The following is a 23278-nucleotide window of genomic DNA, read 5'->3' on the forward strand; positions in this document are numbered from 1 at the left end:
CAGGACATAGAGAAATTCCTAAGCTAACACATCATACAGAATCAAAGGACAGTACATATACTGTACACCAGAATAAATAGGATAGCTGAAAGGGGGAACAGATCCCGGACTTAAATAATAAAATGCATGCTAAAAGATTGAGGATTATCTGAAAAATTCTGAGCTGAGGCAGCAATGACAGCTTTATTTACTTGGGAAAAAAATATTATTTTCCAGAATATTAGAGAAAACTCCTTATGAACTTTGCCATGATGACAAACCTAACTTAAAACACTTTACAGTTTATTAGTGCAAAGCATTTGTTTACATTCTTGAGTAAGTTACAAGACAAAGCAATGGAGATGATTCTTGTTGGTAGAGTGAGAATTCCAAAGAATGTAGAGGCATAGCATAATGACTTTTGTTGAAGACAAAAGGTATGACGTGATGGACTCATTAGACTTAAGTACAGAAGAAAAATTCAACACTAAACAGATCTACAAGATATCTTTTAAGCAAACATTTCAGATCAGTGAAGATTTGGGCACTAGACACACAGTCAAGAACAGAGAACAAAGTAGAGGCATTCAACAAGTAACTGCAAGGAGAATCCACTCATACTGTATACCTCTCATATGAAGTCAGTGCATTTTGAATACATGGAGCCTTATCATGAATTAAAATGTCTTTCATAAGCCAACAGATGGACAAAGTTAAAGAGGATAAAAAGTCAGTGCCTTACAACCAAACCTGTGTGCTCACTGAACTGTCAGCAGAGAGGAAATACATTAGATGCAAAATAAAAGACAATCAAAGACAAGGTTGATCAGTATAAGGTTTTAAAGAAATCACAAGCTTTTATGAAAAAGGGATCTAAATGTTGCTTTAAGGATATACTGATGAGCAGTTGATTGCCCCGTTACTTAAGTTTTTTCCATGTACACGCTTCTTGTTCTTTTTCTTGAGAGTGTACTATTTTTTAACTCGTTCCTATTAATCGACCCTGTTATGTTACAGTATAAATATTTACATGTTCTGGTCAACACGCAACCTTCCCTGTTCGTTAATACTTGATCTAAGAAATATATTTCAGCAACACCAGTCACACACCAATGTTGTTTCGGGGTCTGAGTATGGCGAAGTAGAATACATTTTACTTATTTTTACTCATAGCTGGTTTTATTTCAGATTTATTATTTTCACTCATTACTTACAATACATGAGTAAAAATAACACAATTAATAAGTATAAAGCAGTTTTGTTACAATATTAATACTGATTCATTCATTGTAATTAAATAATTATAGTTAAGAATAACTTTGATATAATTTATACATCCGGTGCCATCACAATAAAAGTCCTGACATTGATCTCTGGGTTACAGCTCAAGAGCTGTTCTTCTCTTTTCTAGTGAGCAGAGGACATATTTCTCCACAAGTGGAGCATTGATTGATCCTTGAATGTAATTCATAGGCATCAGAGGGACACATTGTTAACCTTTATTTAGTTGTATTATTTGAAATATTTTCACTGCACATTAAAAGTACATTTGTCATCCTTACAACTTTCCACGTTCGGCTTCAATGCCATCCTACTTAGTATGGCTCATCCACATGAATGGTTATAATGCCATACATGGTTGCTGCCCACAGCTGCTCTCAGCAGAAGGTACATGCCCTATTAGCAGTCCTGAAACTGGTGGTTTATTGACACATAGTCCTGACTTTGGATATCAGACAAATACTGTAGGTAGACAGAGAGTGGGGTGATTTCCCCTTCCCCGGTATCCCCCCAGCACATTGACTAATACCTGTAACAATACTTGAACCTATCTGGTAATAGAATTTCAGAGAATTGGTTACATGTGTTAACAAAGACATGGTAAGCGGCTTCTCCGATATCAGCATACCTAACACTACATAATAGCAATGCCCACATAGGGCCATGTGATTTCTCTACAGTTAGGCCTCATGATAAAGGCTCATACAAAACTGCATCCAGACTGAGGGCTAGCTTACCTGAGAGCCACTCCTAAGTGGTAGCTGCTCTATCGCTCCTGGAGATAATTATATCAGGTGCTAAAAAATGGGAGGGGTCACAAACAAACAGCAGACAGAGAAGGGGGGCTTTTTTCCCCCCTGGTATCCCCAATCCTAGTAAATGCCACTCAAAGTGACAGGGGCATATTCAATTAGCCGCGGAGCTTACGGCGGGAGGAAAGCTTCGAGCTTTAATGACTGGAGCTCTTACATTTTTACCCATTTCCTTCCAAGTAGGCCAATATCTAATACATATTAACCCACAGGCTCCAGACTAAGTGCCCAGAACTATGGGTTCATTAATGCGCTCACGGCAGCCCGACTTACCACAGATTTAGAATCCTGCAGGCTTTTTATGAACTATAATTGAATAGCTCTGGGCACTGTAACAAGCTTGTGAAAATCCCTGCTGCTGATTGAATAAGCACCTAGGTATACTATGTGCAGAATTGTAGTTAAATTTCAATACCTGTGTTAGACTTCATTGTTTCACTGGAAACTGTTTGTCCGACGAGATCATACTGCAGAAGACTTGAGGATTCTTCTGGTACTTCAACAGAATATAAGGGTCCTTTTTTCCAGGTATAAACAATTTCACTTTTGGGGTATGCATCTGTACATTTAAAATTGCAAAAAAACAAAACACAGACAGTGTGAGTCTATATGTACACTACACAGAATATGCTACAAGAGAGTATAAGGCACTAAATTAGGAATGTAACACAATCAAGAATTCATTTAAGTCATTGAATTGTCATTGAATTGCTAATATTGAATAAAGTGGATTAAAATAAATAAAAATAAATATTTTTAAAAAATATTATGTTTTAAACCCCACCCATGTTTATCTTCTCTGGTGATTGGAATCAAAGCGTTTTCCCAATATTTCTTGTGTACAGTGTAGTCTTAACACCCTGAGCTTGCTGTATCTTTCAGAGATCAGAGGAGACTCTATATAAGCCTCTGAAAATCTTTGGTTAATAGCAGTTACACTGCCTCAGATACAGAAGAAGGATGGGGTCTCTGAAGAATTGTTTGGACTATAGTAGGACAAGAAAGAATCAAGGGCATCATTTACGATACATTGTGAATTATTTTAGATAAAAAATGAAGAAAGGGATTGAATGGGGATCTGGTCAGGATCCTGCAGATCAAAATACCAATGTCGGAATCCCAACACTACTTAGAACGCCGGTTCCGGGATCCGGACATTGATCATTCTCCAGGCGCTAGGATCCCAAATTAAGATTTGCTGAGCCGCTGTAAGGTAATTCACGGGGGATAGGAGGTAAGGTTTAGGCTGTGGAGTGAGGGTTAGGGTGAGGCTGCAGGGAGTATAAGGGTTAGGCTGCAGATGGGGGTTAGGGTTAGGCTGCGGGAGGAAGGTGTGTTAGGGTAAGGCACCACTGGGGTGGGTTAGAATTAGGCTGCGGGGGGGGGGGCTGGGGTCAGGCTATAGGGAAAGGTGTGTTACGGTTAGGGAGGATTGTCAATAGGATTAGTTTAATTAGTTACTCATTGTCAGAATTTTAATCACTGGGATGCCGCTGTCTGTAATTTGACAGCTGGCATCCGAAGCAGCGGCATATCACATGTATTCCATTGAATGAACCACACATATAGTAAAGATTGGAAAAAGTCCATAAAAGATTTTGGAATAATTGGTGAACGAGAGCTTTAATTATCATGATTTTTTATTTATTTATACAGAAATTGCATGAATATTTGACTAATTGGCTAATCTATATTAACCCCATCCCCACAATTACATTTTAAAAGTTACTTTTAGCAAATGCAATAGCTGGCCACAATTCAAGAAATACAAATCAAATTGAGTTGCAAAGATTTGCTCAAATTATTTGGAATAAATTATGCCCACTACAGAATAAGGTAAATCAGAGTGCATGCAATGTAAAGTAGCAATCATCAACACATGTTTTACTCTACAGTATGACTATTAAATAAAAAAATGTTCAAATTTGTCTCCAGAAGACAATGTTTCTAGCCACTATGTCCACTGAGAAAGCAATTATGGAAACTCAAAATGAAATGTGTTGGCAATGACTCAACTTTAATTTGGCCAAGTGCTCATAAAATTGTGCCAAGAGATATACCATAGGTTTGCTGAGTAGTAAAGTTTGCAAAATTGTGGTCATTTCCTGTGTTAAACAGTGAAAAAACAAGATTTCAGATTTTTTAATGCAAGAAAAACATCCCAGAGCTGTCAGTCTTCCTGTCTTATTCTATTGGATTAAATTAATGCACTTTATACCGCCATTCCCCAATGTACTTTCGCTTGCAAGATGTACTGAGAGTCAAAATGTCTCCTTAGTTCTATAAATTATTTAAGTAACAAATGAGGCTAAACCAGTAAAGGTTTTATAATAAATTTATAATTTAATATTCTACTGCTCCCCGAAACATATTTGCCTTTCCTCCCTACTTATGGTCATATGATCTATGAAATAACTGTTCCTGCAGCCATTTGGAACTTTAAAAAAAGTGATCATCTTATTTCTAAGTTAAGTATTTTTTATTTATTTTTCTCTTTCTGTGCTGTTTTTGTATTTTATATTGTATTTTATATCCCATGGAATATGATTAAATGTACCCCTCTTTTTGAAAAAAAAAAAAACATACATGAGTTTTGAGAAATAATTTCTTTCTTCATAGTCCACCACACCAGTAAGAAAACTATATAGGACTACAATCACCATACCAAAGCTGTATTCCAGATGGAGAATTTGATACGTCTGCACCAAGATTTTATTTGGTACGTACATTTATTACTTCACTTATTTGCCACATTTATCTTAAATACTACTCTATTGGGTGCATTTTCCTCTCTCCTGTTCTCTCTATCTATCTCTCCTGTTCTCTCTCTCTTTCATTCTCTCTCTCTCTCTCTCTCTCTCTCTCTCTCTCTAGATATAGATATATATATATATATATATATATATATATATTAGTCCTAAGCTAAATTTTTTGGATCCCAGTATATAGCCAAATGCTTCTACAAATGACCTCATCCCCACTCATATTTTATTTCATTCAAGACTGTGGGGCAGATTTCTCAAAGCTTAGAGAGTGATAAAGTACCAACCAATCAGCTCCTGTCCTTTTACAGGCTGTGTTTTAAAAATTACAGTCAAGAGCTGATTGGTTGGTATTTTATCTCTCTCCAAGCTTTGATAAATACCCCTCTGTAATTAATACAAAAACAAATTGTGTCTGGACTTGTATTGCCCCCTGAAAGTCATAAAACATAATTTTGTTTTCTTCTCTTGTAGGGGCAGCATTTTTTGATATGTGAGCTAAACATAAACATGGAAACATCTACCGCATTGAATGCACAGATAAATAAAATCAAGTCAAAATGGTCATTAGGACTTTTAGTGGTACTGTATGTTCGATTTTGTATTTGATTTTAATTTCAATTTAAATAAACTGAAGTCAAAACAAATCAACATTTTTTTCACTCATCAAATCACATACTTACTAAGATTCATTTTTAAAATCAATTTCAAAATCAATTTTGATGTTGTTTGATTTTGACTAGTAATTTTGTGTTCGGTTTAGTATATCCATTATAATGTCAAACATGAAATCACCAATTGAATATAAAATCGAACGAAATAGAATATACACTTCTTTATGTATTTCTATTGGACAAAATATGACATGCAAGAAGCTGCACGGGACCTGCTCTCTACATGTGCTGGATAGGTTCTGCGTCATCGCATACTGGACCTCCAAGCCTCAATTTGTCACTTTTTGGGAGCAAGGAATCCAAAGATGCAGGAGTGATGTGCACTGCAGCCATCTCTAAATGAGGCCCATAATTCCTACAGCCTCAGTGAACCACATGTTTGGGTCCCTTTTTATTTGAGATGGGCACAAAATTCATAAAAACATATAAAATCATGTAAATTGGACCTTTCACATAGAGTCTTTACAGTATTATTAATATCTGGCCTGATTCATTGACAGATGGTATGGCAACTGTGATTGATTATATTGAGGTTGTGCAACGTTATTTATAAAACCCAGCAGCCCTGAAAATAAAGAGACTCCAGGCAAAGCAGTCGCAGAGGCACATCAACTGCATACATTCACATACACATTTACTGCACACATGCAGATCCATCGGTAATCATAAGCTTGATTAAGTCATTGGCCATGCAGCATGGCAACCTCAAAAAGAAAACACCAGAGGCAAGCTGCTTGAGTACGGATTCGCAAGTGCACCCAGCGACATGCCCCAAAAATAGCCCCAACTTTTCTGCATTTTTGCAACCACTTCCCCATCAACACTCACTGCTATTAGGCGTTGGCACATGTGCAGTGTGAAGAATATGCATGTGCAATTTGCCAATAATTGCTCAATTGCAAAAACATTGGCAGAAAGTCTGTCTTCTCTACTTTTATAGACATGATAATGAAGGTTTAGGGAATATAATGTCTGCTACTAGTCTATTATTTTAGGGATTTACAGTTCGATGTTGTGTTCAATTTGTGTTCGAGTTTCAATTCGAATATAAGTAAATAAGGGGGATTCTATATTTGTCTATGTAAAAGTACCAATGTTTTACCTGTATTCGATTTTTAGTGGGATTTGGTTTTATATTTGATTTTACATTACATTTTCCTTTAGCAAATCTCCAAATCGAATGCTAATTGAATGTAAAAACACCAAAAACTCAAAATCAAATATTAGTAAATACACCCATTACTGTTGTTAATATAAACTTTTTTTTTTCCTAAGTAAATCTTGCTTTTGCAATTTTTTTAATTAACAGATCAGAAGTTAGGATTTTATTTATCAAGCAGTGAAAAAAGTGGACAGGTGGAGATATTGGCCATTGCAACCAATAAGCTTTGATAGGTAGAAATGGAATGGTTGCTATGGGCAACTTCTCTACTGGTCCACTTCTACACTGCTTGATAAATAACCCTTTAATTCAGAGGTTCTCAAACTCGGTCCTCGGGGGCCCACACAGTGCATGTTTTGCAGGTAACCCAGCAGGTGCACAGGTGTATTAATTACTCACTGACACATTTTAAAAGGTCCACAGGTGGAGCTAATTATTTCACTTGCGATTCTGTGAGGAGACCTGCAAAACATGCACTGTGTGTGCCCCCGAGGACCGAGTTTGAGAACCTCTGCTTTAATTGGTAAAAATTATCAGTGACAGAAATGTCCTGATCTTTTCCTTATTCAATCCTCATCACTACAAGCATATACAGAGCATCTAGTGATTTCACAGTGTATCTGAAGAAACCAATAATGAATATTTAAATTTTACATACAGCTGCCAAACTTCAGTGGGCATGCATGTCCATCCATAGGGAAATTCATCAATCTCATTGGGCATTCTGCTTTAATCGTCAGTCTAGAACAAACATAAAACCATTATCGTTGTTACCATTAAAAGTTTGATTAATACAGTGCTGTTACTATTGTTATTGTAATATTTTCAATAACCAAAACAGATGTAAAAAGGATACATATATATGTTTTTTTCTGTTCATAAAAAGTTCTTTACTATATTTCAAAAGAATTGAATAAATAAAGCTGAATAACATTATGGTCATGTGTTCTGGAGGGAAGGGATTGTGGAAGATTCCTAGAATTCCCCCCCCCCCCCCCCCCCCCAAAAAAAAAAAAAAATCTGAACCATAATAATTTTTAGCTCTGCATAAGCACGTGCACTAATTACTGTCTGAGGAGCTTAGTGATGACACTCTAGGCTCCCTCTCCTTTCAGCACCTAAGTGGTCAGAGGCCGAAGGGCACCTTCTCAGTAATGACCTAAACCTTGCTTTTCTGAGAGATAGGTAAAGGACTTGGAGGGATGGGCCAATCTGACATTGCCAAACTCCTTACATCTGTAGCTTACAGTAGCGGTGGCACCTTCTAGTACTTCACCATAAGTTTAAGGACATTGGCCTAATTCAGACCAGATCGCTGTTGTGCAAAATCACATCGACCGATTATCAAATGCACCGCAATGCGAATGCACGAGCCCAAACAGCGGCTGAATGTTGCAACAATTTTCATCACTAGGCGTACGCAAGGTGATTGACAGGAAGCGGACGTTTAGGGGTGGAAACTGGCCCTTTTCTGGGAGTGTCAGGAAAAATACAGGCATTCCCCAGCGTTTTCAGGGTGGGTGTGTGATGTCAGCTCCGGCGCCGATCAGCCTGTTTCTTCCGAACTGAAGGAGTAAGTCCTGGGCTACGCACAGACTGCACAGAATAGAAAAATCATTAAACGGTGAGTGTGTTGCAAACAGATTTGCAGCTGTCTGCTGTCTGGCTAAGTTTTTGCATGGCGTACGCATGCATTTGCACACTTGCATGTGGTGGGTTTTTACTCTCTATGTGCGGCGGCTATCTGATCGCAGACCTCTGCAAAAATGCAGCGGAGTGTCCAGGTCTAAATTAGGCTTATTATCCCTAAATAGGACCTCAAGAAAGGTTATTTATAATTTGTATATTAACGGAGGTCCTGCAGTCTTGAGCCTTTATATTTCTTCTGATACTATCTGTGATATATAATATCCCCCTGTTATAAGTTAGAAACAGATATTAGATGAAAAAAATAATTACGCTGATATTAGATGAAAAAAATAATTACATGAGAATATAAATGCACACAATTGCATGCTATGTGGTTTTGTACAGAACAAGAATCCTGGAGGTGACAACCATTTTTTTATAATTGGTTTTAAGAACAAATGTAGCAAAAACAATGAAAGAAAATTATACACATGCATTTATGACAAAAGTAACTGTACAATTATCACTTCACTCCAGAGCTGCTGTAATGACCCTTATATCTATGTATTTTGCCTTTCTGGTGACACTGGAATGCTTGTATAATGATTGACATGACACTGAGGGCAGTTTTTCCCCCCCTAACTACTGTGCAACCAGACAGGATCAGACAAGATTAAAAGGTGTTTTGACCTCTAGCAAAACACTCTTACATTCAATGAGGACAGCATACCAACATGAGCTCTTAGACGGTACTTGGTACAAAAAGTCCTGCTCCTACTTAATTCACCTTTGCTGCTTAACAATTTACTATTCAAGTTACCTGTTCTGATTCCATTAATATGAAGAATATTTAAAAAGAGTAAAAATATGAACTAAGGGCATTCAATTTGATAATAATTTTTTGGGAAATTGTGAGAGCAGAATACTTTGTAGCAGGTGAAGGCATTATGGGGGTCATTCCGAGTTGTTCGCTCATTGCCGATTTTTGCAACAAAGCGATTAAGGCAAAAATGCGCATGCGCATGGTACGCAGCGCGCATGCGCTGAGTATTTTAGCACAAAACTTACTCACTTAGATTTACTCATGTCCGAACTAAGAATTTCCATTGTTGAAGTGATCGGAGTGTGATTGACAGGAAGTGGGTGTTTCTGGGTGGAACCTGACGGTTTCTGGGAGTGTGCGGAAAAAATGCAGGCGTGCCAGAATAAAATGCGGGAGTGTCTGGAGAAACGGGGGAGTGGCTGGCCGAACGCAGGGCGTGTTTGTGACGTCAAACCAGGAACGAAACGGGCTGAGCTGATCGCAGTGTAGGAGTAAGTCTCGAGCTATTTAGAAACTGCTAAGAATTTTCTATTCGCAATTCTGCTAAGATAAGATACAATCCCAGAGGGCGGTGGCCTAGCGTGTGCAATGCTGCGAAAATCTGCTAGCGAGCGAACAACTCGGAAAGAGGGCCCATGTTCTACTCCTTTCACACCACACAAATGACTCAGTTCACAGGTTGGTGTGCAGTGTGAAAGGGCCATGGTCAAATTCCCAGGGTCGCCTGACCCAGTAATTCAACCCAGGAATAAATCAGTGTTATTCCCGGGGTTGAATACTGGGTCAGTGGCAGCATGAAGGGGTTCCCGGGTCAATGCGACCTGGGACCCGTTTACTACAATAGGGATAGGCGGCACAGAGATAAGCTCATCTCCCAGCGCCGCCTCGCCTCTGCCCCCGCTGCCGGCTCTGCCCCCTGCCCGTGATGGCAACCGACCCGGCAAATTGCTGGGTTGGTATGCCTCCATGTTTGGATCCAATGCCAGATCCCACCCGGGAAGGACCCGTTTTCAATTCCCAGGTGGGATCTGGCATTGGCGGTGTGAAAGGGTATTAGAGGTACCGCACGGATTTGGCAGTACTGATGATGTAATGGTCAGCATTACTGCCTCACAGCACTGAGGTCATGGGTTCGATTCCCACCATAGCCCTAACTGTGCGGAGTTTGTATATTATCCCCGTACTTGCGTGGATTTCCTCCGGGTACTCTGGTTTCCTCTCGCAATCCAAAAATATACTGGTAGGTTAATTGGCTTCCAACAAAAACTAACCCTAATGTGAATGTGTCTGTGTGTATATGTGTTAGGGAATATAGATTGTAAGCTCCACTGGGGCAGGGACTGATGTGAATGGCCAAATATTCTCTGTAAAGCGCTGCGGAATATGTGTGCGCTATATAATTAACTGGTAATTACTGCTACAGTAATGAAAAATAAAATATTCACAGATTCTTCCTTCATTCCAAATCACGTCCTTTTTCCTTTCTGACACATGAATTTAACAACTTAATGATCATAGGATTTTGGTCCTTTTATGATCAGACTATTAGGCTTTGGAGATGATAATGATGGTGATGATTAATATTTTTATTATTATTATCCAGTACCATGTGTCTTCCCAAAACTACTTTTGCACAACTAGGGCAGAACTTTAGCCCATATTTTACTGCCTGGTTCTGGGTCTTATAAGACTGTGGGTGAGATTTATCAAGGCTTGGAGAGATATGAAGGGGAGAGATATAAAGTACCAACAAATCAGCACATACAGTGGTGCTTGAAAGTTTGTGAACCTTTCACAATTTTCTATATTTCTGCTGACATTTGGCCTAAAACTACCTCAGACTTTTACACAAGTCCTAAAATTAGATAAAGAAAACCAACTCAAACAAATGAGACAATTTTTTTGTTAGAGATGCTAAGTTTTTTATTGAGTAAAATGATCCAATATGACATATCTGTGAGTGGCAAAGTATGTGAACCTTAAGGCATAGCAGATATTTTGAAGGTGAAATTAGAGTCCGATATTTTCAATCTATTGGATGATGGGGTCCGAGTTGATCGCTTGCTGCCGATTTTTTAAGCGCAGCGATCAGGTAAAAAATCAGAAAAACTGCGCATGCGTATGCACCGCAATGCGCAGGCGCGACGTACGGGTACAAAGAGGATCAGTGCTGGGCAATGGATTTAGTGAAGCATCCATTTGCACAGCTGAACGCATTGTGATTGACAGAAAGAGGGCGTTTATGGGTGTCAACTGACCGTTTTCTGGGAGTGTTTGGGAAAATGCAGACGTGTCCATGCGTTTGCAGGGCGGGTGTCTGACGTCAATTTCAGCACCAAAAAGACTGAAGTAAGTCCAGAGCTACTCTGAAACTGAACAAAATATTTTTGCTGCGCTCGGCTGCAAAGGCGTTCGCACACTTGCAAAGCAAAAATACACTCCCCCATGGGTGGCAACTATGCGTTTGCACGGCTGCTAAAAGTATCTAGCGAGCGATCAACTTGGAATGACCCCCTGACAATCTGGTGTGAGTGGACAACCTGTTTATTAAAAGAACAGGGCTCTATCAGTTCACACATGTTTGTGAAAGTGTATCATGCCACAAACAAAGGTGAAAATCTGAAGACCTCAGAAGAAAGGTTGTTGATTCTTATAAGGCTGAAAAAGCTTACAAAACCATCTTTAAAGAGTTTGGATTCCACCAATCAACAGTCATACAGATTGTGTACAAATGGAGGAAATTCCAGACCATTATTACCCTCCCCAGGAGTGGTTGACCAACAAAGATCACATCAAGAGCAAAGTGTCTAATAGTTTGCAAGGTCACAATGTAACCCAAGGTAGCCACAAAGCAACTGAAGGCCTTTCTCACAGTAGCTAATGTTAATGTACATGAGTCCACCATCAGAAGGACACTGAACAACAATGGTGTGCATGGCAGGATTGCAAGGAGAAAGCCGCTGCTCTACAAAAAGAACATTGCTGACCGTCTACAGTTTGCAAAAGATCATCTGGTCAAGCCAGAAGTCTATTGGAACAATGTTTTGTGGACAGATGAGTCCAAAATAAAGCTTTTTGGCTTAAAGGAGAAGCATTATAATAGGAGAAAAAGCAGAAAACGTCATTCCAGCATAAAAGCCTCATTCCACCTGTGAAACATGGTGGTGGTGGTGGTGGTGGTGGTGGTGGTGGTGGTGGTGGTATCAGGGTTTGGGCCTGTTTTGCTGCATCTGGCCTAGGAAGACTTGCCATCACTGATGGGACAAATACAAAATTATACCAGAATATTCTAAAAGAAAATTTAGGACAACTGTCCATGAGCTGCATCTCAAGGGAACATTGGTCATGCAGCAAGACAACAACCCAAAGCACACAAGTCATTCAAACCAAGAATGGTTAAAGAAGAATAATTTGAAAGTTTTGGAATGGAATGGCCAAGTCAAAGTCCTGACCTAATGTTCTGAAAGGACCTGAAGCGAGCAGCTCATGGGAGGAATCCCACCAATATAACAAAGTTCAAGCGGATTTTCCATGGAGGTATGGGGTAATATCCCTTCAAGCTGATGTTCAGGTCTAGTCAACAATTACCAGAAATATTTACATGCAGTTATTGCTGCAAAAGGCGGTCATACTAATGAAAGCTAAGCTTTGCATACTTTTTCTACTCACAAATATGTGATATTGGATCATTTTCTGAAATAAAAAATAATCACGTATATTTTTTTGTTTGATTTGGTTCTCTTTATCTATGTTTAGGACTTGGAAATCTGAGGTAGTTTTAGACCAAATTTCAGCAGAAATAAAGAAAATATAGAAAATGGTTCACACACTTTCAAGCACCACTGTAACTGTCATTTTACAGGCTGTGTTTGAAAAATAACAGGAGCTCATTGGTTGGTCTCTTACCTCCCACCACTTTATTGCTCTCCAAGGTTTGGTACATATCACCCTAAGGGGTAAATTGTAAAAGGATCCGAGTTGCTGGAGGTCCATGATTTCATTTGAGAATGACCAGGTTTTTAAAAAAGGAAAACCAGGTTGATTTAACCTTGTAAATGACTACCGCCTTAAAAATATGGCCATTCTCAGGTGAAATAACGGGTCTCTGGCAACTCAGACTTTATTACATTTACCCCTATATAGTTTTCTTTCGTAACATTTTATTTTTCCTATTTAAAATGGTTTCAGCTGCACATGCATGCAAAGTAAATAAGCCTCCTATAAACAATATTGGTATAAGATGAGGTTACTGATGCTGTTTCACTGCATATACAGTAATTGATGAATCTGCAATACTATAACTTCAGTCTTCATTAAGTAACCATGTGCATCATTAGGAATAGCACTCTTCTTACCAGGGGCGTTTCTACAGAGGAGGCGGCCCGTGTGCATCTCCTGGTTGGCCCCCTCCTCTGCACGGTGCTGTAGACTCCGGCATTGTGCCAGAGTCTACTGCGCATGCGCAGGTCTCCGGAAACATGGCGCCCGCCATAATCCGGAGACCAATTTGGCTACCGTGCATGCACAGTGGCCATTTTGGCTGCGATTTCCAGTGCGATCACAGCTCCCGGCCCTGGACTCAGGAAAGGTAAGTATTAAAATGGGTGCAATGGGTGAGGTGTGGGCCCCACTGGACCAAGGGTCCCGTGTGCTCCACACAAACTGCACCCATTATATAAACGTCAATGCTTCTTGCTGTACCTCAAAGTACCTGCCCTGTGTTTTTTTTTGCTTTTGACATTGTATTGAAATTATGTAGAAAGTGTTGAAATGTCGACATTTTAGAATGTTGACACTTTATTGACATAACTGTCAACTTTTTGGTGTTGACTTTATTAATGTAAACATTGTTATTGTAAACATTTTGCTTACATCCCCTAATATCCAGTACAGGATACAGAATTGATTATCCGATATATAATTTACACCAGAATTTTGTTGTGACGTCCATTAGGGATTTCATATTTCCCAATGGGTAATTACAGCTAAATATTACCGTGTTCATTGGAAATATTTAACTGCAGTGTAGAATGTACATTTTTATCTTGCTTACACTTGTATTTGAGACATACGTCTCTATCTACAGTATGTGTTAGTGGGGGTTGCCATATTGAACACAAAGACACTGATCAAAAGAGAAACAAGGGCATTAAAATATAATTATTTATGCTTAAAATTTCTTAAATGCCTTTATGACTCTAAGCATAAGTTTTGAATGACAGATTACGTTGCAGCATCACTTTAATTATGGCGGTGATGATAACCAGTTATTTTTTATTATTAAGGCCCATAAATACCCTTGTATGCAATTTAATTAACCAGAAAATCCACAATATCCAAAGAGATTCCACATGACCTATTTTTGCTCTGTCTTATTACACTAATTATCAAGGTCAACTGAAGTTTATAATCATGTTAGGCTATGACATTTAAGGGTGATTTACCATTTACCACATGAAAATGTCAAGAATAGACAGTATTTGGATGTAATTTATAACAGGTCTATATAAAGGCGTTTTGAATTTATGGCTTAGAACAATTCCGCTTTCTCTCACCTCATAGTGTAGAGGATTGTTCCGTTCTGCATGATTCTGAAGAGTTTATTGGGGGTTGTCATATTATGAGAGATCGACCTTTTCCCATTTCTGAAAAAGGTGTCTGGAGTCCAGATCTTATTGACCATTAAGTTGTTTAACCTGAGTATTTCTGTGGGGCCATCAAATTTCAGCCGCTCATCAATCCACGTCTGCCGGAAAAATACATCCATTGTGTATTCCTGTAGGAAAATTAAGACTATTAAAAGGTTTCAGGCCAAAACACCAGACCCAGTAATTTAATAGACATTTTAACTAGCATGTTAGCCACACTTCTGTCACTGCTTAATGATTTTAATCCTATTACCATTAAGCAGTTACTTAAAAAAGCTACTATAGGGGGAGGGTGATTGGGCCTTTTTACTTAACGTCTCGTTAAACAAAAACTTAATCAAGCAGTACAAAATGGCATGAATGTTCTCTGGTAAATTAGCTGAAAAAACTGTAGAAAAATGATATGCAAATTCTTTGAGAATTTAAAAAAATGACTAAGAAAATGGAACTAGGGAGCTAAATTGTATTAATATTAATTAATATCAGTATTTTGCATAGAAGAAGAATACTGATTTTGTGTCAGTTTAAAAGGTTAGGTGTGAAAATGTTTCTCCTCTCTCTGTACTGTACAGTAACATATAATGTTAATAAATTATTCCACTTTAGAAATGTACCAGAAAAGTTACACATATTTAAATAAAATGATGTTGTTGTTGTTGATGATGATGATGATGATGATGATAAGAAGAAGAGGAAGAAGAAGAAGAAGAAGAAGAAGAAGAAGAAGAAGAAGAAGAAGAAGAAGAAGAAGAAGAAGAATTACTTATCAGATACTTTATATCATATGGAGTAGCAATTTTGACATAGCTGCTTATAGGGTCATAATCAGGTTTGTAAGCAAATCAAAAAAGCACACTAATGGGCTAAACCACATTGCTCTGCATGTGGGGCAGATGTAACATGTGCAGAGAGAGTTAGATTTGTATGCAGTGTGTTCAAACTGAAATCTAAATTTCAGTGTAAAAATAAACAGTATTTACCATGCACAAAAACAATATAACCCACCCAAATCTATATATCTCTGCACATGTTACATCTGCCCCACCTGCATTGCAGCATGGTTTTGCCCAGTAGTGTGCTTTTCTGGTTGGCTAACAAATCTTAATAACCCCATAATGCGTAAAAATGCTAATGGGTTTATTTTAAGAATGCTCCAATTAAAGTGTTGTTTTGAAAACAGCGTTTTGGAACATGGAGCAGATTATTACTGGAAACTTTGCATTATATATATATATATATATATATATATATACTTTAATTCAAGCACAGCCATAATGCTTACTATTTCTGCCTTGCTCTGCCTAGCTGACATTGCTGCTTCAAGAACATACTCCGAATTATTGCACAACATGGACCATCAAAAACAAAAAAATAATGCTGTTGTATGTAGGAAGCACTAAAATACAATAATAATATTCATAATAATAATAATAATAATAATAATAATAATATTTAAGTGCTTCTCTCCTATCGTCATAGAGTACAGTAGCTCCTGGCAGTGTCTCGCCTACCTCATCCAACTCGTACATTTTCTTCAACTAGTGTCTCTCTCTTTAGGAATTGATAGTATCACAGTAAGGAGGTAAATAGTGACTGTTTGTACAGGGTTTTCAGTGAGCCACAGAATAACAGTTACCATGCATTACATCTAACTGATTTTTTGGGCTAGGTGTTAGTTAGATTAATATTGTTGATTATCAAGAAATGTGTTAAACTGTATACAGTTTATATGCATTCTAGTTCTCCTGACAATGGACAACTGGGATAGCGACTCAAATTTGTCTATAACCATATCTACATTCCCAAAATTACCATAGCTATAAAATAAAGTTTTACAGTTTATGACTTACACTAAACATGGCACTAAAATAAAAATCACACAATTCCACACAAGTGACTCTACTGCAAGTGAGTTATATTTCTCTTCTCTAAGCATCCAAGTGGCATACAGTATGTAATGTTAAACAAACAAACTAACTACTGTAGCATACAACTAAGATTATCTAAGGAAATATGTCGTCATGCTTATACATACAGTATACATGGAAGGGTAAATCCTATTGGCAATTAACACTGACACATCTTATTGCAGTGTACAGTGGTATCATAAAACTTGCACGCCTTAGTTGCACATTTTGGAACAGTAAAATATGCACAAATGTTCCTAATAGAATTCTAAATCAAAAATGACTCCAACTAGAACTTTATTAGATACTGTAGTTGGCTTGTAAGCAGTGTTCGACTAGAGCATGAAGGGCCCACCGGGGGTATGCAGTGGTAGGGGCCCATGATTAGAGGTGTGGCCAGCCACCACAGAGGTTTGGCTAACCATTATAGAGTACCTGGTCTGGACTCCTTGATAATTTATATAGTAATTACACCTAACTACTAAATGGGGTAAAATTAGGGGATTCTGTACTGGAAAAGGACTTAGGTGTCCTCATAGATAGCAAGCTAAGCAGTAGTACCCAAAGTAGGACTGCAGCAAAGAAGGCTAATAAGATATTAGCATGCATAAAACGGGGTATTGATGCTAGGGACGAGAGTATTATACTCCCGTTATATAAATCACTAGTGAGGCCACACCTTGAATACTGTGTACAGTTCTGGGCACCGTACTACAAAAAGGATATCCTGGAGCTTGAAAAGGTACAGAGGAGGGCGACCAAACTAATTAAGGGCATGGAGACGATGGAATACAAGGAAAGGCTTGAAAGACTAGGCATGTTTACATTGGAAAAGCTGATCAACATCTACAAATATATAAGGGGACAATACACAGAGCTTGCGTGGGACCTGTTTTTGGTTAGATCAACACAGAGGACTCGTGGACACTCGCTCAGGTTAGAGGAAAGGAGATTCCGCACAATACGGCGTAAAGGCTTTTTCACGGTAAGGACAATACGTGTTTGGAATTCCCTGCCCGAGGGAGTTGTAATGGCGGAATCTGTCAACACCTTTAAGAATGGGTTAGATAAATTCCTATTGGATAAGGATATCCAGGGGTATGGTGCATAGTCATGCATTATAGTTACTATAAATAGGGATAAAATGCAATGGCTGACAGCAGCATCAGTCAGAAATTTTAGTCAAATCATCATGCATAGGAGACCACAAATAGGTTGAACTCGATGGACAATTGTCTTTTTTCAACCTCAGATACTATGTTACTATGTTACTATGTAATTAATGCTAGTGCATGCATGATAATGTGCCAGATTAATTACAGCAATGTACTGTAGAGAATACATCATAATCCTGTGCAGTATAAGGTAACATATGTATAATGTATAATTCAAGTGCACAGTCTAGAACCTGATCCCTAGAGGAGGGCCCACCAGGCAGTGAGGCCTACCGGTGATTTCCCCTGGGCCAGTCCGAGCCTGCTTGTAAGCATTCCATCCTGCAGGGCAGAGATGATCAGCTGTAAATGCATACAATAGTCTACTAACTGTGAGGAGCAAGAGCACTCCTTCAATAAGACTAGATATTACTAACTTTATTAAATATAAATACATGAATGAATTATTAATGTCTATAATTTGGAAAATAAATAGTTGCCTTTTGGTTTACACATAATATACTTACAGCTCTATTTACTAAGCCTTGGGTAGAGATAAAGTGGACAGAGATAAAGTACCAGCCAATCAGCTCCTAACTGTAATTTTTTCAAATACAGCCTGTGACATGGCAGTTAGGAGCTGATTGGCTGGTATTTTATCTCCATTCACTTTATCTCCATCCAAGGCTTAGTAAATAGACCCTAAAATATTGAGGTTGTATTCAAGTAAACTCTATAAACTTAAGAACATCCAGATGCAAACATATCGAATAAGAGCTAAGAATTCTCATTACAAGCCGGCAAGTCCTTGTAAGCAATAGTACGATGGTAACAGGGCAGGGTGCCCATTGCTGTAGAGCACAGGTTCTCAAACTCGGTCCTCAGGACCCCACACGGTGCATGTTTTGCAGGTTTCCTTACAGAATCACAAGTGAAATAATTAGCTCCACCTGTGGACCTTTTAAAATGTGTCAGTGAGTAATTACTACACCTGTGCACCTGCTGGGTTACCTGCAAAACATGCACTGTGTGGGGTCCTGAGGACCGAGTTTGAGAACCACTGCTGTAGAGATCAGGAGACTTTACCATATATTCTCAATGATGCCTAACTCCTGTAGTTGACACACTCTATAAAACCATTTAAGGTAAAGTTAGTCCTCACAAACCAGTTCTCTTTACTAAGCAAATGTGATGCTCAAAATATAAGCATAAAAGAGAAAACAATATTATATATTGATTGACTATCCATATTGAGTCTCTCAGTTTATTTAGAAATAAATACTGCAGCTATATTTGGAGATTAAGTGTTATTTAATGTAGAGATTATCTTCTCCCCATCCCCTCCATTCGGGCCCCCTCCTCTCTGCCCAGACGCTGTAGAGTCTGAGCACGAGGTCTCAGACTCTACCGAGCATGCGCAGATCTCCGGGAAAATGGCGCGGTGCCCATTTTCCCAGAGATTTCTCTACTACGCATGCGCAGAACTCCGTGAAAATGGCCGCTGAGCCATTTTCACGGTGTTCTAACAGCGCTGCGGATGCCGGCGCTGGACTTCGGAGGGGTGAGTATTTTAAATCTGGGTGCAGTGTGTGCGGTGGGGGCCCCCTCTAAACTCAGGGGCCCCTGTGCACCGCACACACTGCACCCATTATAGAAACACCAGTGTATGATTGGTTTATCTCATACTGTAAGTATGATTGCTAGCCACGACGATGACTATGTTATAATCATACCTACGTGTTATCATCATCTCCATACTTTACCTCTTCTATATGACTGCCACTGTAATGTGAATTACTTGTTTATGTATTTTTGAAAATCCAATAAACAAATTCTTAAAAAAATTAAAATAAATTAAGAAATACTAAGAAAAATCCTTCATAATCTTTTGTAATAGATTTTTAAATGCATCCAGTGTCGCTATATAAATGAATGTTAATACATTAATTACCTTTAAGTGCCAACAGTGAACATTTTACAGGCACCCATGCAAAATAAATGTCCGTAAATGAACAGCCAGAATTTTGGGAGGACATTTGACAAGAATGGGATACATTTCACAGGTAAACATGTGAAGAATATATGGAAATGGGATGTAGACATAATATCAACATTTATAATGTTGCCATTCATAATGTTGCCAACACAGTGTCTACAGTTATGATGTCAACATTGGTAAACTGTTGACAATGAATGTGTCGGCATGTGCAGAATGTTGACATGTTCACAATGTTGATATCTGAAATGGCTACATGTGAAATGTCAACATTCTGTATGGACCAGCAGCAGCGGATTAGGGCTAGCAAATGTGGAGAGAGGGTTAGGTACTAGGGGAAAGCTTAGGGTTAGGCTATGGGAGGGATAGTTAGGGTTTGGAAGTTAAGGAGGGTTAGGGGTAGGCTGTGGGAGGAGAGGTTAAGGTTAGGCTCTATCTAGAGGGTTAGGCAAGACAAGGTGAGGTTAGGGTGAAGGGTCAGGCACTATGGGGATGGTTAGGGTTAAGCTTCAGTAGGAGAGTTTAGGGTTAGGAACTATGGGGAGGGTTAGGGATAGGCTGTGGGAAAGAAGGCAAGGGTTAGGTACTTACAGGAGAGTTAGGGTTAGGCTGTGGGAGGGGAGTTTAGGGTTAGGCTGTGGAAGGCAAGGGTTAGGGTTAGGCTGCGAGAGAGAAGGTTAGGTATTAGGGGGGGGGATAGGGCTAGACTGCAGAAGGGGAGGTTAGGGTTAGTTACTAGCAGAAGGGATATGGGAAGGGAAGTTAGGGTTTGGCACTATGGGGAGGTTTAGGGTTGGGGTTAGGGATTAGGGTTAGAGCATGTCAACATCTTGCAAAGGATAACAACATACAAAGATTATTCATAATCAAATACATTGTGGAAATAAAACATCATCATTATTAATAATGAAGTACAAACTGTGAATATCAGAATACTGAAATTTATTCTCATCAGGTGTTGTAAAATCCCTTTCACCCTCTCTATTCTAAAATACAGTTTCAGGGACTAGCTTTAGCATTAAATTATCAGAATGTATATAGAACCCATCTTCTCTGTCCTATTTGCATAAAGTGCCATCCAGTTTAAAATGACCCTGACTATGAATGAGCTGGACTAATGTTGAGTGTAAATGAACCTGATGCATTTGTACTGTTAAAACTTTACAAAGTAACTACAGTATGTAACTTTCAGCTTTACTACCTGTAGGTTCTTTGAATGTATTTACAGGTACATATCTACATAAGTCTCAATGTGTATATAGTATGTGATTATTCAGCAAATTTATAAATTTACAAGTGACATCATAAGAGATGGGGTGTCCAATTGTACATTATGTTTAAATCAAGCAGGATATTTATGTTTCTGGTGCATAGGTAACTGCAAAAGTCGAGAAACATCATTTAAATTGCAATGGGTTTATTCCTAGTACAATTTTGAAACTTTAACATTTTGAAAGATTGTTGATTGTTACCTCTCTTTTACAAAGTTATCTGTACACATAGGCGTGCGCAGAGACTGACTGGCGGGTGCCGCTTCGGACTCCCCCCCCCTCCACAGCATTATAGTGTCCTCTCACCTCCCCTGTCCTGGATATAGACTGCTCACCTGGGCGGCCCATAGACTGCTCACCTGGGCGGCCCAGGTGAGCAGTCTATATCCAGGACAGGGGAGGTGAGAGAACGCTATAATGCCGTGGAGGGGGGGAAGTCCGGAGCGGCACCCGCCAGTCAGTCTCTGCGCACGCCTATGTCTGTACATTACTTTACCAGATTGCATTTCAATTTGGCTACCTTTATGTTGAATTATTTTCACAATTAATATATAATCCAATGTCTATACGTGTTGAAAAAAAAAATAAAGAAGGATAGCTTATATATTATTAACTTAGTCTTATGATATTTCTAGTTTGGCTAAACAAAACGTGAACTGATTATATGGAAGTGAACAATTTTGTATTAAAGGCAAGAAGTATTCAATGTAAGATAGACTGAAAATTACATTTCCATCATTGGCAAGACACCTACATAAATAGGATATTTCATATGTAACATTGAAGCTCTGAAGGGTTTGCAGTTAATATTAATTCAGTTTGAATCAGTCACCTTTATAATTTTCTTTGAAGTTTTAAAAATCCCTGTATTTTTATTTTGCAGGTCGCAACAGCATATAAAGCACATTTGTAGAAACAGCTACAGAGCACAAAGACCTTCTGTAGCATATAATGACAAGAAGATTATGCTAAGTAATCTGTTGTAATCAGTTTGCTTAGACACTACCAATATAGTGCAACACAAAAAAACAAAACTGACAGGGACCATAAATACCATAAATTTAAATGTTACACTTTATTTTTCATAGGCAATTTCAGATGTTGCTTACCATTTCCACATCTGAAACTGGACCAAAGCTTGTTACATAGATGTCAGTTTTAACTTCGGTTACAGGACCTGAAAGACATTTTTTAAATGACTATGAATGACTACAGAAAGTAAAATACCTTTTGTTGTCATGAATCAAAGGGAAATCCAATATAGTGTTAGAAACACCACAATATATATGTAACATGTATATCTATAAGTTTATATTCATTAACTATATTGTATATTATTTTATCATTTGTAACATACTGTAATAGCAACTTTTTACTCTCACATCAGTTACCTCCAAATCCAGGACGGAGTCTGTTGTCATAACCATCCAGAAGCCTATCCAAGATACGGGTTATATTTTCAGAGTAAATATTGTCATATACGCTATTATTCCCAAAACCTTTGCTTGTCCTGTAAACACATAAAAGATTAGACTCCATGCAGTCCTTACATCTTTTTGTCTTTATTTATGTTGCTTAGGAAGGACTAACGGACACAAATATATATATATATATAATGTATAATATATTATATTTAAGAGAACAAATTGTGCACTCACCATAAAGCAATGTAATATAACCAAAGGATCATCCACGCCATGCTTCAGTGCAGCTAGATTGTCCAGAAAAATCTGTTTACCCAGTCATCCGTGGTAAGATTCACATGCCATAGGATTTTAAATATATATATATACAGTATATATATATATATTTTCAATAATCTATCTATAAGTCAATGCTGAACTGCATATTGTAGATGGAGGTTTTCTTCACTTTTTTGCTCTTTGATTTCACTATCACGGCTAAGGCTCAACTGACTTGCTCTGCTCAGGGAATTAGAGGTTTGAAGGGACAGTACACGGTTGGAGAGCATTGACAATAATCGAATAAGGCATTATGGGAGATTAAAAGGAAGACATCCACAGCTAGTTTTGGCACAGAATTAGCAGGACCCGTTAGGAAATCTGGACAAGCCACGGTATCTCGCTGATAAAGAAATGGCCATTCCTCTTGTCATGTTTATTGAAGGAGATTTACATAATAATATTAGGATATTTGCATTGCTACATTCAAAAGAAAGG

At 38.4% G+C, this 23278-nt stretch overlaps 1 protein-coding gene across 1 annotated transcript in view; it reads right to left on the minus strand.

Annotated features, from left to right (window-relative positions):
* The window catches only part of GABRA6 (gamma-aminobutyric acid type A receptor subunit alpha6), a 48959-nt gene extending 25941 nt beyond the window's left edge, over positions 1-23018 (minus strand). The window contains exons 1-6 of the mRNA XM_063930585.1: positions 22757-23018; positions 22490-22608; positions 22208-22275; positions 14678-14898; positions 7329-7411; positions 2488-2631 (exon numbers count right to left, since the gene is read on the minus strand). Of these exons, the coding sequence (XP_063786655.1) occupies positions 2488-2631; positions 7329-7411; positions 14678-14898; positions 22208-22275; positions 22490-22608; positions 22757-22797 (676 nt within the window). The 5' untranslated portion in view covers positions 22798-23018. The remainder of the gene's footprint in view (positions 1-2487; positions 2632-7328; positions 7412-14677; positions 14899-22207; positions 22276-22489; positions 22609-22756) is intronic.
* Positions 23019-23278: the final 260 nt, after the last annotated feature.

This window comes from Pseudophryne corroboree, chromosome 6 (assembly GCF_028390025.1).
Source record: "Pseudophryne corroboree isolate aPseCor3 chromosome 6, aPseCor3.hap2, whole genome shotgun sequence".
NCBI lineage: Eukaryota > Metazoa > Chordata > Amphibia > Anura > Myobatrachidae > Pseudophryne > Pseudophryne corroboree.